General features: G+C 37.2%; 1 protein-coding gene across 13 annotated transcripts in view; it reads left to right on the plus strand.

Annotated features, from left to right (window-relative positions):
- The window catches only part of Ppip5k2 (diphosphoinositol pentakisphosphate kinase 2), a 67,351-nt gene extending 60,336 nt beyond the window's left edge, over positions 1-7,015 (plus strand). For 12 of the 13 annotated variants that reach the window (XM_036172783.1, XM_036172785.1, XM_036172788.1 and 9 more), the window contains 2 exons: positions 91-216; positions 5,339-7,015. In XM_036172783.1, coding sequence (XP_036028676.1) covers positions 91-216; positions 5,339-5,451 — 239 coding nt within the window. In that variant the 3' untranslated portion in view covers positions 5,452-7,015. Of the gene's footprint in view, positions 1-90; positions 217-1,238; positions 1,293-5,338 lie in introns of all 13 variants that reach the window. The other variant, XM_036172787.1, reaches the window with a different exon arrangement.
- Positions 7,016-19,164: the final 12,149 nt, after the last annotated feature.

Genomic DNA, 19,164 nt, shown 5'->3' on the forward strand with positions numbered 1-19,164 from the left:
AAATGCAAGTAAAGAACGGTTTTCGTAGTGTTAAAGTAGACTTGGTTATAACTTGGTAGGAAGTTGTTATATTTTGTTTATTTCTTTCAGCCTCTATGGCCTCACGTTCCAGTCCAGCAATGAGAAGAAAAATTTCCCTAAATACGTATACACCTGCAAAGATCCTCCCCACACCACCGGCTGCCTTAAAGAGCACGAAAGCAAGCAGCAAAGCAGGTTAGAGATGTCCTTGAACTCTGGATTCTTCCATACAGCACTGACGGCGGGCAGGGTAGTGTTTGTCTGATGATGTCAAATCAGACCGTTTCCTACTGCTTTCCCAGTAGTGATGTCAAATTCAAAACCTGCATCACGACTCATTTATACACGTTCTTATCTACGTAATCCTCCTGTCCGCCTTTGCTTCCCTGTCTAACCCCATAGCTGTTGGTCCTAAGGCGTCAGTCATTTTATGTTGTCTGGTGTTTTTATTTTCCGTCTGTAGTTGGGTGATGTGAGTCCCAAATTCAGCTCTTCTGTCAGCATTTTTGTTATAACTTCTTGCCAGTGTGATTGTGTGTTGATCCTTCTCCCATGGCTGCCAAAGATGTTTTCCATCTTCATATTTTTTTCCTGTTCTCTATTGCTGCTTTTCTTGCCTGATAATCTTCCTCCCTATTCCCCATCCCAGATTGGTACTCTAACCTCATTCATTTTGTGGTTTCATTATACAAACTCATGGCAGAGATGTCATGATTCTTTTCAAGGTTTTAGTGTTTTTAGATATTCTTTTTATTATGAGTTTATGGTTTAGAGTCAGAAGGACATATTTATTAAGATCTCAGCTCTGCTACTTGTTAGTCATATGACCTGCCTGACGCTAATTCTTAGTCTCCACTAAGACAGTCTGGGTAATGATTCTTTTATGGCATTGTCAGAAGTGAACACATGTGTGTAAAGTACTTGGTTACATTATAAACATTCACTGAACAGTAGTTTCTTTTATTATTCTTGGCTATAGCGAACCTCCATTTCTGCCAGATAAATCATGGTACTCCTGCCTTATGAATCAGTCAGTATTTTAAATAGATTTGAATCTTGTACAGTCAAATAAGGGCTATAACGCTAGCGGTCAACACTGCACAGTTGCTTAAATATTATTTTGATGCATTTAGTATACAATACAAAACAGACATTTGTATAGTTCCCTTTCTAAGAAATTTGTATTGTTTTTATGTCCATGACAATGAAAAAAACAGCCGAAGAGGTGTGACTTGTGTCAGTCAGCAGAGCCAGTAATCAGGGGACCAAAGGTATGAATTCTCTTGGGGTCACAGAACACGCTGCTATTCTTTACATACTAATTACCCTGTAAATGCACGGCATGAACATATTTGAGTAGCAAAGATAAAATGGTGTTGATTGTGTTATAAGTGGGTTTTAAAATATTAAGCCACTTTTGCAATTCAGAGGTGAATGCTCCCTGTTCATGCTATGTGACACACAGAAACCAAAACAACCACCGGAACAAACTGGATTCTGTCCAGGTATGAGGATTTCTGTGTCACATATGGGAAGGCATTGGTCTGTAGTTTCATGTTCAGAATGTCTTTTTCATAAAAGATCTGGGAAATATTTCTCCTTTTGTGTTTTCTAAATGCGTTTTATAAGATTTTAAGTTCCATCTTAAGTTCTTGGTTAAAAATTAATTGTTATGTTTCATTTGATGGCAGGTTTGATGACTCACATTTGTCAGGGACTTGATTCATTTTGTCTTGAGATGTCCACTTTGCTCTTTCTTCATAACTGTTTGCTGTATCTGATACTATGTTGGGTTCTGCCTTTTTTTTTTTTTTTTTTTTTTTTTTTTGCTTGCACTCACTAAAGAGTCATCAATTTTCTGGCCTTTTCAAAGATTACCTTTTACTTGTTACTCTGCTTGCACTGTTCTTGAAGAATTCCTCCTCTTGGTTTCTCCTTTCCAATTTTTCCTATAGGTTTTACCTTTATTCTTTATGTCTAGTGTACCTTTTTTATTGATTTAGGAAAACTTGCCCTAATTAAATTCCAGCAATGGAGGGTGGATATGCCAATTTATTATGTAATTCTTAATTACTAAACACTTTATATGATTTCTGTCTTTTAAGTAAGACCTGTGCATATGCAAAGCTCTGGGTTCGATCCATAGTACCATCTCAAAAACAACCAAAAATGTATGCAGTAGAGTTCAGTGATCTGAATAGATGAAACTGTATCACTCATTAAAATCATGTTTGTTGATGTTGTATTGTTCAAGTGTTCTACTTCATGGAAGGAGGTATAGACAGGAGGAAGAAATATTTGGTTATTTATCAGTAATATAAAAGGCAATTTCAGTTACAGAATTATTTACTTTTCCTTAAATTCAGTAAATGTTAGTTTTGTATATTTTAGAGAACGATTAGTTAATGGCTATATATTCAATTGTTAGGTATTATTTTGTTCACCCATTTATCATAGTGAAATTTCTCTCTAGATTCTGGTAATATTTGCTCTTAGTTTATTTTATCTGATGTGAGCGTAACTCTTCAGCTTTCTGAGGCTTACTCAATCTAAGTATTTAAATTATCTTATAGGCAGAATATATTTGACATTAAAAGTTCACTAAAAATATCAGCCATGTTTATATTTGTGGTGTTTATATTCCGTTGACCCTCAATGTAATTATTGACAAGACTTCTTTGTTTTTTTTCCTTATTTTTATTCTTTTCTGCTTTATTTTAATTGATTCAGTAATCTATAGAATTTCACGTAAATACGTGTGTTACTTTTTGTTGTATTTTGGCAGTATTCTTTTATTGATTGCTCTAAATTCTTAGACACATTCTTAGCATTTCATGGTCTACTTTGAGTTAATTGTGTGTCATCCAAAAATAATGCATAGGAAACTTGCAGATTCCTTGACTTTTTCTTTTACCTTCCTCTGTCCTTTCTCTATAGTTATCTATGTGTGTGTGTTAGTGTCACATGCAGTATAAACAAGAATAGTTGATCTTAAGAAATGAAGTGGGGAGGGAGATCCGGCCCTGTACTTGTCCACAGTCGCTGCTTCCCGAGTTTGTCATCCCTTCATTCAAGTCTATATTCTGACTGGTTTCATTAAGCTCAAGACTTCTGGCCATTTCTTATACTGTGGGTCTGTTGGCAACATAGTCATTTTATCACGACAAAAAATGTCTTTGCCCATTATTGCAAGGTAATTTTGCTATCATTCTGGATAGAGCTTTTGTTCCTTGACAACCCTACTGATGTTTCACTGTCTTCTACTTCCCACTGTTTCTATAAGAAGTGCTAGTTAATTTGAACTGTCCATGTATATAACACTTCCGGTTCTCTGCCTGTGCCAGTGTTTTCTCTGGGTGTGTGGCTTTCAGCAGTTTGATTATGGCTGCACCTGCTCTTCATCTTCCTTCTGCCTTTGTATTCTTGGTATAATCATTTCTTCCTCCTGTCTCTACCTCCTTCCATGAAGTAGAACACTTGAACACTTTTCATTTTGCTTCAGTTGGCTGTTAAATCCAACCAGTTTTTATTTCAGTTATTTTATTTTATGCTTTAATATGAAGCATTCTATTTGATTCTTCTTAGGTTTTCTTTCAAGACTTACAAGTTTTTATTTATTTTGAACCTAAGGATTTATTTTATCACTGAGCAGGAAGTTGCTGCTCTAAAAATTGTTTTTTAAATTATTCATTTCCTGATTGGCCTGTGTCAGTTTTCTCCTTTACAAGAAAGATGTTTTTCTGTTTCTTGTTATTTATATATATTTATTTCTTGAATATATATAATACTGTACATTAATCTTAGTATATTAAGTAACTTTTAAATTATATCCAGTAAGTTTTTAATTATATCCTAGACATTATAAATAATACGTTATAGAAGCTTTGCATTCTGGTATTTCAGTTATATTTTTCCAAAGGATATTGTTTTATTTTAAAAGGAAAGAGTTAAATTTGCTGAACTCAGATTGTAAAATTGTGTCCCTTGAAATGGCTGGCAGCTCAAAAATTCAGTTCTCTTCATGCAGCCTGCACTACCTGAGGCTTTCTGTGCATGCAACCGATTATTAACTAATAAGAGTTACGTGTGAATTACAATCTCTCCCTTTCTGTCAGCTGTCGTCCCGATACTTGTCATCTGCTTCTTCATGCTAATAAGTCTGTCTTTTATGTTGGAGTTTTAGCTGAATTATGTGATGGACATTGAGACCAGTTCTCAAACTAAAAGCTATTAGATGGGAATGATGAAATTAAAGAGAATGAGGAGCCCTGTGTTGCTCTCTTGTTATACATGTTGATTCTTCTCTATTAACTATATAATTCTGTCACTTTCTGCTGTCTTTAAACACTGTTGTTATAGCTGTTCTTTCTTTGTGGCTGACTGCTTGTCATATGAAGAAAAGTGTAAACGGATGTTTCCTGTCCTGACCATCTGGTCCCAAATAACCGACTCAGAGGCTGAATATTACTTGTAAATACTCTGCTGATAGCTCAGGCTTGTTACTAGCTAACTCTTACACTTAAATTAACCCATAATTCTTATCTATGTTTAACCATGTGGCTTGGTACCTTTTCTCAATATGTCATTCTCATCTTGCTTCTCTGAGTTTATTGGCAATTCCTGACTCTGCCTTTCTTCTTCCCAGAATTCTCCTTGTCTGGCTCTCGCACTCAATCTCTTCCTGCCCAGCTGTCAGCCAATCGGCTAAATTGTTAACAATGAGTACAATCCACAACAGAAATGTCAGCCTGACAAGCCTATGCTTGCACAGTAGAAGTGTGACGGCACTCAGAGTAGCTCTGTGGTTAGCCCTGGCTTTGATAATGGTACAGACACAGAGTAAGTTCTGACTCAAGAAAGAGTGCTTCTACCCTTCCAATTTTGCAGCCTTGCATAGTAATGAGATGGAAGATGTAAGAGGATATGGTACCTATAGGGGAAATGATACTCAGTTTTAAGCATGTTTAGTTTATATTTCTTTTAAGATATAAGTAGAGACAGTTCGAATGACCAGTTGGATTTCTGTATCAGGAGCTAAGGGAAATAAATGAGATTAGCAGAATGGATTGTACTTACAATGGTTGATATGATTGTTTATCATGAAGAATACAGAATGAACTAAAAAGTTGGTTTTGTGAACACAGCCTTTTGTCATTACTTTTCTATGTTGGCGTAGAGTTCTAAAAAGTTAAAATGTTATACTGGAAGCTGATAATGCTACAATTATAACAAAATAGCCCATCTCTACCAATGTTCTTTTACCCTTGATGACTTGTGTGCATCCCAACGACCCTCTTTCTTTCTTCTGTTTGTGTAGTAGCCAGCGGGCCATCTCCAGCAGTTGCCTCTCATACCTCAGCTCGGAAGAAGAGCTTAGCTGGCAAAACTGAGGGCCATGAACACAAGAAAAGCACCGGGAAAAAAAGATGAACTCACACCAGAATCGAAAGTTCCTATACTTAGAAAGGGACTTGTTGCTTAGTGAAAGATTTGTAAGAAACCTTGACTGAAGCTGGTCAGAGCCAGTGATACATGCGTTACAAGACTTGACTTTATACATCTGTGTGTTTGCTTAAACACCTCGAAAACCAGAGGACTCTCTGTTTCTGTTCTGGTGGAGAGCTTTGGCAGGATCTAGAAATGTTCAAAATAATGTCTGTCAGCTTTCTGTGTGTGAAAAATTCATGACAACTGCTGCTGTCACTGTGGTGGTTACCATGTGCCTGTGGCAAAGACAAAGGACATAAAAGTCCGGCTGACTGGTACCAAAGTGCACTCTGATCAGGTGATTCTCTACACTCTTGAGTCTCCACAAGATTGCGTTCAGTAAGATTGGACAGGCAAGATCACCCGTTGAGGACTTAAAGTGCATTTCCAAAGAGATCTCGTCAATCATTTACATTAGAATTTTTTTTTTGTTGTTATTGTTACTATATCCTGTGCTGCAATATTTATTGACTGGAAAATATAGAACATGAATTATTTTTTCAATTTGTGCTTTGAATTTTCTATTGTAAATTATTTAAATATTACAAATACAGGTGGGAGAACTATCCCTTTATACACATAAATTTGCAAATTCATTTGTAGAAAGTATTTTCTTCATACATTTCTTTACCATAAAAGGTACTTGGTTCATCTAGAAAGATTTTGTTTTCTGTATTAGCAAGGAAGGCATTTTTTAAGACTTTCTTTATGAGCTGTAACTGATAAGTCTGTAAATCTTACACTTGATTTTCAGAGTTTTTCTTGAGACCTATAGACTCAGATCCAAATGGGAGTTGTTAATGTTAAACTGAATTCTGCTGTTAATAAGTGTCATCTAAGATAGCTTCTTGTGTTTCCATTCTTATGTTCAATGTATTTGTTGATTTCACAAAAAAGAACCCTTGAAGATAGTAAAGTAAGTAAATGCCATTTACAAATGATAACATTTGGAAGGGAAATTGAGATCACTGTCGTAACTTCATCTAAAGTTTTTCCAAAAAGAAGAAATCATTGTCCTTGGTGCTTTTTCCCCTTGATGCACAAATAATTGTATGAAACATTTAAAATTATTTAGAAACTGAACAATGCAGCCTGCTAAATCTCAAGCATTGGATGTGACAGGACTTGAAGAAGTCAGCTGTAGCTTCAACTCAGTTGTGTAGTACTTCTGGACACTTACTGTATAAATACAGTTACTGTAATTCTTCCAAAGGGACTTCGACCTTAAGTCATCTTCTAGGAACCGACTGGTAGAGAATAGGCGTATTGTATTATCTTGGTTGTCTTAAAAGGGATGAGATACAAAAGTTACAAATATATACAATTAGATAAGCTCATATACTTCACTTGAATGTAAATGGATTATATGGTGATATATCTTGTAAACAAATGAATGTATGTTAGTTTTCTGTATGTGAATATGTGATTAATGTGCTTATGGCGGGGTGAAGATACTACTTTATTTTTTAAGTGGAATGAATTAAAATCCTTTCTAGAATAAGAGTGACTTGAATGTAGAGTGCTTTATTTGCATTCTTTGTTTTCTTTTATGTTTCAAAATAGAAAGTCCCCAGTAACATTTTATATTAAACAATAGTTAATAAAACTTATTACTGACCATACACATAGCAGTTTCTTGTCTTCCACCTTAGAAAATATGCTAACACTCATTTTTCTCAGTATTATTTAGTAATTGTGATTTCACTGTACTCAACTAAATCTGTGCTATTGCTTTGTAAGCTCATCTTTTGCAAGAATCTTAGAATTGTTTTTCAAAACACACTATCAGAGAGTCTGTTTTGTAATAGCAAAATAGTTATTTATAGGAGTTTACCTGAAATATTTATAAACCACTATTTATAGGAGTTTGTCTGAAATATTTTTTTTTCCTACAGGACTCAGGAGACATGGAGTTTAAGAGTTTTTAAATGCTAAAAGGTATTATTTTTGTAGCGTGATGCTCCAGCCAGCAAAGAGATAGGGAAGCCAAGCTGGAGGCATTATCCAGTCACCCTGAGGTGTTAGTCTTCATTATTTATCTTTAATCCTTTCACCCTTAGGAACCCTATATCTCACATCGTAAAGTCTGGCAGATTTTTATGAGGTGCACGTCCATTCTGAACTACTGACAAATGTCAGATGGCATCCCAGCAACCTGTATTAAAAAGAAGTGTGCTGAACGGTCATGATCAGGAAACAGAGGCAGAAGGGAAATGGTCATGTGACAGAAGCAGACGCCATTGTGCTCAGTGTTTGTCTACAGCAGAAATGCAGTCGTTGAAAGCTAAAGTTCCTCAAGTAATCTAACTTCAAACTCATTAGCTATTGAGAGACTTCAACTGGGAGGGGGGCTTATACAGGGCAGGGGGGAGGAGGAGGAGGAGGAGGGGGAGGAAATACCACTAGGATGTTTGAAAATGCTGTGGGAAGACATTATTTTATGTTTACTTTAAAAATAATTTATTCATATACACACACACACACACACACACACACACACACACACACACGCATGCATGCATGTAGATGTAGAACTTAAATGGAGTTACGCCATATGCCACCTGGAGTGATAACATTCTCCCAAAAGCCATAGACTGTCTAACAAAAACCCCAGTTCCAGGAATGGGAAACTTCTCGAGTTGATGAGCGTAGACCAAAAGACACCCGAAACAGTATAGGATATTGCCATTGCTCTTGGTCACCTCCCAGAACTTGAAGGACCTATTGCTGAAGACACTACACACTTTGGACACAGGACTTGAAGGAATCTCCTTGAAGACTAGTGGTAATAGCACCCGAAGGTCCTATGCAAGCTGCCAAGATAGAAGAATTATTAACCCTAGCCATCTGAAAAGCCTGTGATTCACACTGGTGACTGGCCCAGCAGGTATTCCCAATGGTTCAATGGTTAGCACTTTTATCTTGGGGATAAATGACAGCTGTGTAATTGAACTTTAGGCCTACTCATTGGCAGGGAAATCTTGCCTAGCTCTATGAACCAAGTTAACCACCTGTGACTGCAGAGGTCATGGACCCTAGAAGATAACGTACTTTTATAACTTTTCTAAACATTGTATAATTTCTAATTATGCTTTATTTTTCTTGTTTTCTATTAGTTGTGTTCCTTTTGTGGGTATTTGAATATAATTTACCATGGCTTTTGCTTTACAACTAATAGTAAGATTTGTCCTTACCCGAGAGGTTTGTGATGTCCATGTATCATCTGTAATGTACCTTTGGAGGTAATCCTTTCTGGTATTGTTCCCTTTAAGATTCTCATCTTGTAGCTGTAATTTTCATTGTAGACAAGAAAATACCAATTTAATCTGACTTAAACTGTTAGAACAGTCATTATGCATTTCTTAAAGTCTAAAGGCAAAGTTGACTCCAGCCACCCTGCTATCTGCAATAATGTCAGTGACCGTGGTGGTCTTCTCTCTCTGTTAACATAACACAAACTTTATCTCTACAGTATTTTTCCTCACACTCACAGGATAGTTGTCAGTGGCAATCAGGGCTACATCCTTGTTCATTACCAGCCCAGCAAAAATCGAAGGCAATTCTTCCCCATGATGTTTATTTAGTACAGTTGGCACAGCTTGGTTGACCATCTATCTGTCCACCCCCATGATATTAACATTCATAGAAAAGTCCATGAGCATGGAGCAGGTGACCAGGTCAGGGCCACCAGAAGCCTTAGCACTTGGCATTTTGAACTAGATAATTGATCTGTGGTTCAAGATAGTGAGCAGCGTCTGTAAGAAATTGAGGTGTTATGGTAGTCCTTTTAAGACGAGCCAAAATGAAAGCGATGAAACATTAGCCTAGGCTCCTTCTGTCCTATCTTCCTCTGGCAGACCGCCATGAGGAGTGATGATCTGCAGTTCCGGCAGGAGAATTCCCCGGTATGCAGTGAACACTGGGTGGTTCCTGGTGTTTCCTCATTGGCCTGGCTGTTCCTCCTATTGTGTGGTAACAGGAAATGCTCTGTTGTAGACACTCTCCCATTTCCATTGTTTTAGACAAGGAGCTGGTATTCCCCCCTTGGTTTATGCCGTTTACTTTGGAAACTATTATCACTTGGTGTCTAAAGGTGTCAACATTCCAGCCAGGCACCTACCTTCCTGTTTGAACTTCACTGCACTTAGCAGTCCTGACTCATCATTTCATTTTGTGGAGGATAATTTGTGTTTCTATTTTCAAATAGGAAGGATTTTTTTATGGTTGAAAACTGATTTTTTTTTTCCATTTTTCAACCAGGCATCACTTTTTTTTTCTCATAACAAATTTTGGTGAAATCAATAGTAGTCCTACCTATAATATGCTGTTGTCAGAATCAAATCAAATGACATTTAGTAAAGTGTAAGGGGAAAAACAGATCCGAGACATTATTTTCATTCTGCTGTATTGGGGCTGTATGTTGTCCAAATGTCAGCCAGGCCTCAGATTTCGGTGGCATTTTTAGAGCCAAGGATGCTCTCATAGCTTGTGAAACTCTTATGAATGCAGGTGTTGCCAAGGGAACAGCCTGCCTAGTAACAATCTAATAGATACCCCTCCAAAGATCAAGGTTATTCTAGCATCTTCCCTATTTAAAAAAAAAAAAAATCTTTAAAATGAAACAAGCCAACCCCAGAGCAGTGTTTGGGACAACGCAGGGACTCTAGCAAACCGCTTTGTTTACTGTTTTAATAAAGTGAGGCATGCGCTGATATGCATAAACTTCCTCCTGTAACCATTGTGTTACCCCAGGGGATAATGGAAGCACAATTTAGATACCCATTTTAAAACTTTCAAAAGATGTGGCTTGGTGAAGACAGCAGGCCCTTGCTTGTCATTCTGTGTATAGTGCTTCAGGAGCACTTGATATATGGAAAGATTTGTTTTTTTGGTTTTTTAAGAAAAAAATGAATATGTCATCTGGAAATGTTTTGCTGCTTTTAAAAGCTCATTTTCTTCAGCTACTCACTGCTCAAGAGAAAGTCAAGAAAAGTGGGCGGGTGAATGGATTGATGTGAAGAAAAGGGGGAAAAAGCAAGTGAGGCGGATGACAGAGCAGAGATTCCACCATATTGCTAAAAAGAATTGCTGCTATCACTGGGCAGTGGTGGTGCACGCCTTTTTAATCCCAGCACTCAGGTGGCATAGCCAAGCAGATCTCTGTAAGTTCAAGGCCAGCCTGGTCTACAGAGCGAGTTCCAGGAAAGGCGCAAAACCACTCAGAGAAACCCTGTCTTGAATAACAAAAACAAGAATTGTTGCTATCAGGAAAGAAATTAGAAAGCATATAATTTAAAGGTTGTCTCTTTCGTTCTACATAAAAGTTCTAATTTGTCTTCTAGTGTCTATGCTGAAAATTCATGATGAAAACAGGAGACTTGCATGCTTCTGAACATCTACAAACCTTTGTGTAAGTCACTTGCCATGCATACATGGAACATGCTCCAAGAGGGTGAGCCATGCAGTGGTCTTGCTATGAGACAAGCACCACCAGCCTCACCTGGAGAATTGCAATTTTGAAAATTTATTATTGAAAGATTCAAAACTCAAGAAAAGCATGGAATCCTTTCGGAGATTTAAAAGAAAGCGTCCAGTTTGGAGTCATATGCCTAAAGTCCTCCTGTGTGCAGGCTTGTCTGCAAGCTTGGCAAAGGAGTGAAGTACCAACAATGAATAGATGTGTAGAAACTGCTTATGCCATTTGGCTGTGATGCTTTTCTAAGTCTCTCCAGGAAAGATCACAGTGGCCTGCTACCATGTTAAGGAAATGGGAGAAAGACCTCAATATTCACGTCAACTCTCCCTCTGTTTATCTGGGAAACCCTAGAATATTCCACATTGCCTTGGGTCTTGGTTTTCTTATCTATGACCCACAGGGTTTGCTTGAGGTCCTGCAACTTTAAAATCCATATGACTTGCTTTTCCTTTCCCTCTTCCTTAAAATTCTAGAACATTTTCTGGTCCTTCTATCCCTGCCACCCTCTATCATCACAGTTAACATGATCTTTTGAGCACTTGCTTTAAGAACATAACCAGAAAGTTAGTGGTCCTGACTCCCATCTCCTGAGTGATGTCTTGAGAATTGGCAACATGACAGAATGAAATTTACTTAGATGATAGCACCTTGTTAGTGTGTAGAATATGTTTACTTCTGGGTATTAGTTGATGTCATGAGTGCAAACTAGTTTTTATATTAGCCCAAATAAAACATAGTTACGGAAATATTTCTGCTACAACAACAACAAAAAATATGTGTAGGGTCAGTCTTTGGAGGCGGTACATTCCCATAAACTAAATGCAGGTGTCCGTAAGGGAGTATTTTAGTGCTCAGGATTCCAATCATGGGTGATGTATTAGCTTTGTCTGATTAGCTGCTAAAATGACATCTAAAAATTGATCTGAAAAATGAACATCTGGTTTCTGACCTATTTCTTATAGCACAACACCTGTTTGCCAAATGTATTAGTTACTGTTCTTTTCCTCTGAAGTGGCACTGTGACTAAGGCAACTTTTAGGAGAAAGCATTTAACTAGGAGCTTGCTTAAGGTTTCAGTGAGTAAGTCCGTGACTGTGGTGGCATGGAGCGTGGGGGCAGGCAGACAGTACTGGAGCAGGAGCTGAGAGCTTACTTACATCATGATCCACAGCAAGAGAGAGATAGTGAGAGACAGAGAGACAGAGAGGGTGACAGGGAGAGAGAGACACTGGGTTTGGCATGGGCCTTCCATACAGCTCTTTCCACAGGACCATACCTAACCCTTCCCAAACAGTGACACTTGGGAGGACCAAGCCTTCTAACATATGGGACTATGAAGGGCATTGCCATTCCAACCACCACACCAAGTATAGTATGGGAGGAATTTAGTCAAAATTTTTTATATAATTGCTAGATCTAGGATCTGCAATGTTACCATTGGAAATTCCTACCAAAACAGCAAGAAGACTCTGTAGATTGCAAAAACTCAACAACCTCCCTGTGGTGAGTATAAAGGTAGCCTCTTTAAACATACGGTTGTCTTTAGAAGGCATTCTCTACTTTAATGGACAATAATGTCATACTTGGAAGCTTTTTCCATGGTAGCCTGAGAACAGGGCTTTTTTTTTTTTTTTTTCCTTTTTTTGGCCCAATGTGTGCTAAGTGAACATCCATTTTAGTAGATAACTATGCTAATTGATGAACATATGAATGTAAAAGGTCTTGTTTCCACTTGGAAAGGAACTTATCATTTGGTGTGGACCCACACTCAACAGCAGTCATAATCCATGACTGAATGGTGGATGTGATTAGTTTTCCCATTCCAAACTCTCTGTCCCAACAGGTTGGTCGTCCCCTGCTTCCGTTTTCCATTGTCCTGCACACACACCTACTCTGAGTCAGCCCCATTTCCGAAAGACAGTGCTTTCCAAATCTTCTAGCTCTTCTCCACATATTTGCCTCCACATCTTTATAAAATAGTTGTGTAGGCTTATATTTTGATTAATTGGTTTTGCTCCTATATATTGACTTCTCATTTTAGTGAGAATTTAACTTGTAAACCCCACTTTTACCACAAATGGTGTGATATTGTTTAGTCATTAGTCAATGCTTTACAGAATGCCTATGTAAATACTGTTTATTGCTCAGCCCAATAGTATGATGATTCATTGTACATTTGTTTCCACTTAGTAGACCATTGTTTCTCACTCAGTAAATATATTTTGAGCTCTTCAGAGTCTAAAATACATTCAACATAATAGAAACTTATTAGTTTTGTTGTTCTCCATGAATATTTTCTTTCTATTTCTTGTTTTTAGCTATTGGGCAGCAAAACAAGAGAAAAAAAACAATGGCTATTCAGAAATAAATCCAATGTCATCTCACTATATAGGAGTTGTGCTAAGAATTTGAAATTAATGAAAGAGACATAAAATTCTATAAAAAGCTATTCAGGAGACATTTATGGTCCAAAAAGCAGCAAACAAATACGTAATAGGATATGTCATTTAACCAAGTAGATAGAAAAGACAGACTTGGAATCCTGTATGAATGCTTCAACATCATAAAGGCAGATTATAGCAAGCCCATAGCCAACATCTACGTAAATGGAGAGAAGCTGGAAGCAATTACCCTAAAATCAGGAACAAGGCAAGGCTGTCCACTCTATATCTATTTAATATAGTACTTGAAGTCAGCTAGAGCAATAAGACAACCAAAGGAGATCAAGAGGATACAAATTGGAAAGGAAGAAGTCAAAGTACTCTTATTTGCATGCCTAAGTGACTCTAAAAATTCCACTGGGAAACTCCTCCAGTTGATAAACACTTTCAGCAAAGTAGCTGGATACAAAATTAGCTCACAAAAATTAGCCTTCCTAAATACAAATGACAAATGGACTGAGAAAGAAATCAGGGAAACAGCCCCCTTCACAGCAGCTTCAAATTATATAAAATATCTTGGAGTAACTCAAACAAGCAAGTGAAAGATTTGTCTGATAAAACCATTAAGAAGTTTAAGAAAGAAACTGAAGAAGACATCAGAAGATGGAAAGATCTTCCAGACTCATGGATCAGTAGGATTAATACAGTAAAAAAAAAAAAAAGTCCATCCTACCAAAAGCAATCTACAAATTCAATGGAATCTCCATCAAAATTCCAACACAAATCTTCATAGGTCTTGAAAGGACAATTTGTCTTTCACATGGAAAGACAAAAACAACAACAAAAGCAGGATAGCTGAAGCAATCCTGGAAAATAAAAAGAACTACTGGGGTTGGGGATTTAGCTCAGTGGTAGAGCGCTTGCCTCGCAAGCGTAAGGCCCTGGGTTCAATCCTCAGCTCAAAAAAAATGAAACAAAACAAAACAAACAAACAAACAAAAAAAACTACTGGAGGTATTATTATCCTGATTTAACATTGAACTACAGAGTGGTAGTAATAAAAACAGCATGGTATTGGCACAAAAACAAACATGTTGATCAGTGGAATAAGATTGAAGATCCAGACATAAACCACACACCTATGGATACCTACTCTCTCTCTCTCTCTAGATATAGATATGTCTAGAGAGAGAAGTTAGGAATACACACTGTAAAAAGACAGCATCTTCAACAAATGGTGCTGGCTAAACTGAACAGCTGCATTTAGAAGAACCAAATAGATTAATATTCACCACCCTGCACAAAACAACTCCAAATGTATCAAAGACCTCAATATAAGACCAGATTACACTGAGCTTGGTAGAAAAGTCTGTCTAAACAAAAGACTGTTAGCACAGGCTCTAAGATCAATAATTAATAAGTGGACCCTGCTGAAACTGAAAAACGTCGGCACAGCAAAGGACACTGTCATTCAGACAGTGGCAGCCTACGGAATAGGAAATGATTTTTTTTTTTTTTTTTTTTACCAACTCTATGTGTGATAGAGGGTTAATACCCAAAATAGATAAAGAACTCAACTAGATATCAAGAAAATTAAAAGTGGGGTACGGATCTAAACAGAGAATTCTCAAAAGAAGAAAATAAAATGGCTGAGACACACTTAAAAGAAACGTTCAACATTTTTAGTCACCATGGGAACTCAAATCAAAACTACTTTGAGATTTCATCTTACACCCATTAGAAAAGCTAAGATCAATAAAACAAATGATAGCTCATGCTGATGTGGAGTAAGAAGAGCATCAAACATTGCTGATGCAAGTATAAATGGGTACAGCCACTATAGATATAGAGTGGAGGCTGATAAGGAACCTGGGACTCAGTCTACCTCAAGATCCAGCTATACTACTCTTGGGCATATAACCAAAGGAAGCTTCGTTCTTGTGCAGAGACACTTGCTCAACCATGTTCATTGCTGTTCTATTCATAATAGCCAGAAATTGGAAACAACCTGGATGCCCCTCAACAGATGAATGGAGAAAGAAAATGTAATACATTTGCACAAAGTATTACTCAGCTGTTGAAAAGGTAACAAAACTCACAAGTAAATGGATGGAGTTAGTGTATTTTCATCAAGTATGTTTTTGATAGTAGATTATGTCTCATGCAAAAGTTTAGAAATTAGTTCTTTCATAGAATTTATTTATTTACCTATTCATTTATTTATTGTGGAACAGGTCCTTTTGACTGCAAAACAAAGTCATACACTTTCTTTTGTTATTTCAAAGTCATTTTCTGGCTTTGATCTTGCATTGGAATATTGCCTGCCCAAATAGTATTAGGATATCTAGGACTTTCTGGATGGTCTCGGGATGTTAGGAGCAATTATTTGGGATACACGTTTAATAAACAATTGAATCTTGGAACATGAATCCATTAAATAAAGTTTTAAAATTCTTCACTAACCAGTCTTCAGAGCATTTAAAATAAATATATGATTATTACAATGGGGGATGCAATAAGTAGTGTCTCTTCTAAACACATTTGACTATGGCATCCTTCCCCCCTGACAGCATCCCTCGGGAAAGAAAGATGTAGAAGTTGAGATTAGCACAGACCGTTAGGAAAACTTTTTAAAATTTAAATGGAACTCTAGATTGGGTGTTGAGGTTTATTGTGTATGTCCCTGGTGATGATGCAAACACCTTTTGGAGGCTTAGTTTCCTCAGCTGCAAAACTAGAGTAAGAATGCTTACTTCAGCTATAAGAAAGGATTTATATATATATATATATATATATATATATATATATATATATATATATACATACATACACACACACACTATGAAAGTGCTCTGTAAAATTACAATGTGTTTTAATTTTACAGACATAAGACATTATGAGAATAAAGGATCTCCCTCTTAAAAGCTGAACTCACTTGCAATGTTCGACCTACTTTTTTATTTTTACTTCTTAATTTTCAAAAAGGGTCTCACTATGTAGCTTTGTCTGGCCTGGAACTCACTATGTAGAACAGACTGGCCTTGAGCTCATACTTAACTCTCCCTCTGGAGTGCTGGAATTAAAGGTGTGCACCACCACACCCAGAGACCTACTTATTCTTTAAGAATGTGCCAGCTTTAGACTATTGATCTGCAGTGATTCCTTTATTCCACAAGAATTGTTTTTTTTGTTGTTGTTCGTTTGTTTTTGTTTTTTTTTTAAACACTGTTTTTTAAAGTCAAGTATTAACTTTAGGAGGAACAACTATGAAGTTATTAAATGCAGAATAAATGTTTCCAAGTGGTTCATTATTGTACAACCAGCTCATATGTGCATTCTTGCATATCATTGAAACTAGAGAGGACACACATTAAAGGGGATGTTTCATTATGTGAAATACCACAGCATCATGCTTTACGTGACACTTGGATTGGTGATAAAAATGCTAAGAAATGAGGAAGACAATTTTCACAATGAAAAATGAAAGGATCCTGAGGTTGAACCTCCTTTATAGCCTTAGCTACATGGCTATTGGTGAGAATAATCGCCTAAAAACCACAAGAAGCAGGTTAGTCAAAACTGTGCTGGTGTACTAGAACCTGAGACTGAGTAATTTATAGCAACAACAAAAAAAAGTTATTTCATCCCAGCTCTGCAGGATGCAGATTCCACTCTCCAAGTGCAATCCGGTTAAGAACATGTAACTGCTGTGAGCCATCTATATCCCTCTTATACATATGACGACATCATGACTATCTCCCAGTACCTCCGAATATAACTGTATCTACAGACAGGACCTTATGGAGATCACTTAAGTGAGGTCATATAGAAGGACCCTCATCCCTTGACTAGTTTCTATGGAAGGGATTAAATTATGAACCACACACAAATTAATGGACAACCCCATGTGAACACAGTTAGACTGAACACATCTTCTTCAAGTTAGGACAGAAACCTTGAGCTCAGACTTTCAACTCCCAGAGGCACAAGAAAACAAATTTTATTTAAGCCAGCCATTCTGCTATTTTATTATGGCAGCTCAAGGGAAAGGAATACAGTAATAAAATATTTAACTCTGTTTTTTAAGTTTACTTTCTCTAAGATCCTATACAGGAAGCCTAGCATTTTAAGAACTCAAGACAAAATAAATGTGAACAACTCATCTGTCCACTTGTGTTTGATTCACACTAGTTAAACTTACCTTCTTGTAGGCAATTGTTATCAAGTGAAAATTGATGTGACTTTCAAATGGATTTTCTAGAATTCTACATGAAAGGAAGAGCAGAATATAACAGTTCAATGTAAAGTTTGGAGCTGATAGCCTGAAAGTAAGTCCTGAACTGCTGTTGTACAAATTATACATAAGCTAAATATTCGAAGGATCCTCTTCTTAGGGCTGGTATGAGGAGTAAAGAAGTTCATAGATGTAAAGTTTAGAAAACTGTTTACAAGGCTGTAGTACAGGGATGTTGAACTTGCAATTCACATATCAAACACCAGATGGCAGTTTGGCTGGCTAGTCCTGGCATTCAGCTTCTGCACTGGCAGAGTGTCTGAAGTGGTAACAGAGTCCTAGATTTCTATAGAAATATAGTAAACTTAGTGTCGCGGGTGCAAATACTACACAGAAGCACATGTAAAATGAAGACTTAAAGTATATTTGAGTACACTAGATGCTTTCTGTCACAAATTTTTCAAGTCACTACTCTGATTTTGCTGACCAAACAGCCATGAGCAAGTTACTTTATATAAGATCCCACTTTCTTGCCTGAAAACTATTATATGTATATAACTTTATTTTTTTTTTCTGTTTTTTTTTTCTTGGTGATTGGATCCAGAACTCTGTACATGTAAGTTAAGCATTCTTACCATGAGCGGCGTCAAATACACCATCTGACAACATTTCTTTGCACTTGTATTTTATGCCAGGCATTGTTTTAGAAGCTTGGGATGTAGGAAAGATAAGTATTGAATATTTACTATACTTTGGGGGGAATTTAGGGGACCAAAACAACATGAAAATAAAAGGGGGTTATTAGAGATGTAGAAAGGGTAAGAGATTTTTAAAAAGTAATAGATAAGTATTTCCACTAGTTTGGCTATTTGTCCCTGTGCTTTTTCCAATCATGGTAGCTGAGGAGCCCCCAACTGGATCAGGCCCTTTGGATAAGAGAGACAGTTGATTAACTTCAACTGTTTGGGAGATACCGAGGCAGTGGGACAGGGACCTGTCCTTAGTGCATGAACTGGCTGTTTGGAACCTGGAGCCTATGCAGTGACACTTTGCTCAGCCTGGGTGAAGGTGGGAGGGGACTGGACCTGCCTCACCTGAATCTACCAGGCTGAGCTGAATTCCCAGGGGAGTCCTTGCCCTGGAGGAGATGGGAATAAGAGGTGGGCTGGAGGAAGGGTGGGGAGGGGGGGCTGGAGGAGGGAGGACAAGGGAATCCATGGCTGATATGTAAAATAATTAAATTATAAAATAAATTTAAAAAAAGAAAAAAAGTAATAGAAAGAGTGGATATGTACAAATTATATGTATGCATATATAGAAATATCATAACCAAACCTGCAACCTTGTATAATTAATGCATATTAAAAATGAAGAAAGAGCAGACACCCTTGCACTCATGAAGCTTACATTCTAGTTGCTAGAGCCTAGTGAATAGCTATGTCCCTTGCAATCGGGTCCAGGTTAGTGCCAGGATTTTGAAGTGCCATTTGCTATTCCATTTCCCATTGAATCTCAAAGGACCCAGAGCAAAACGGTTTCTACAGCAAGGTTTGCAAAAGTCCACC

The sequence above is a fragment of the Onychomys torridus genome, chromosome 23 (assembly GCF_903995425.1).
Source record: "Onychomys torridus chromosome 23, mOncTor1.1, whole genome shotgun sequence".
Lineage (NCBI taxonomy): Eukaryota > Metazoa > Chordata > Mammalia > Rodentia > Cricetidae > Onychomys > Onychomys torridus.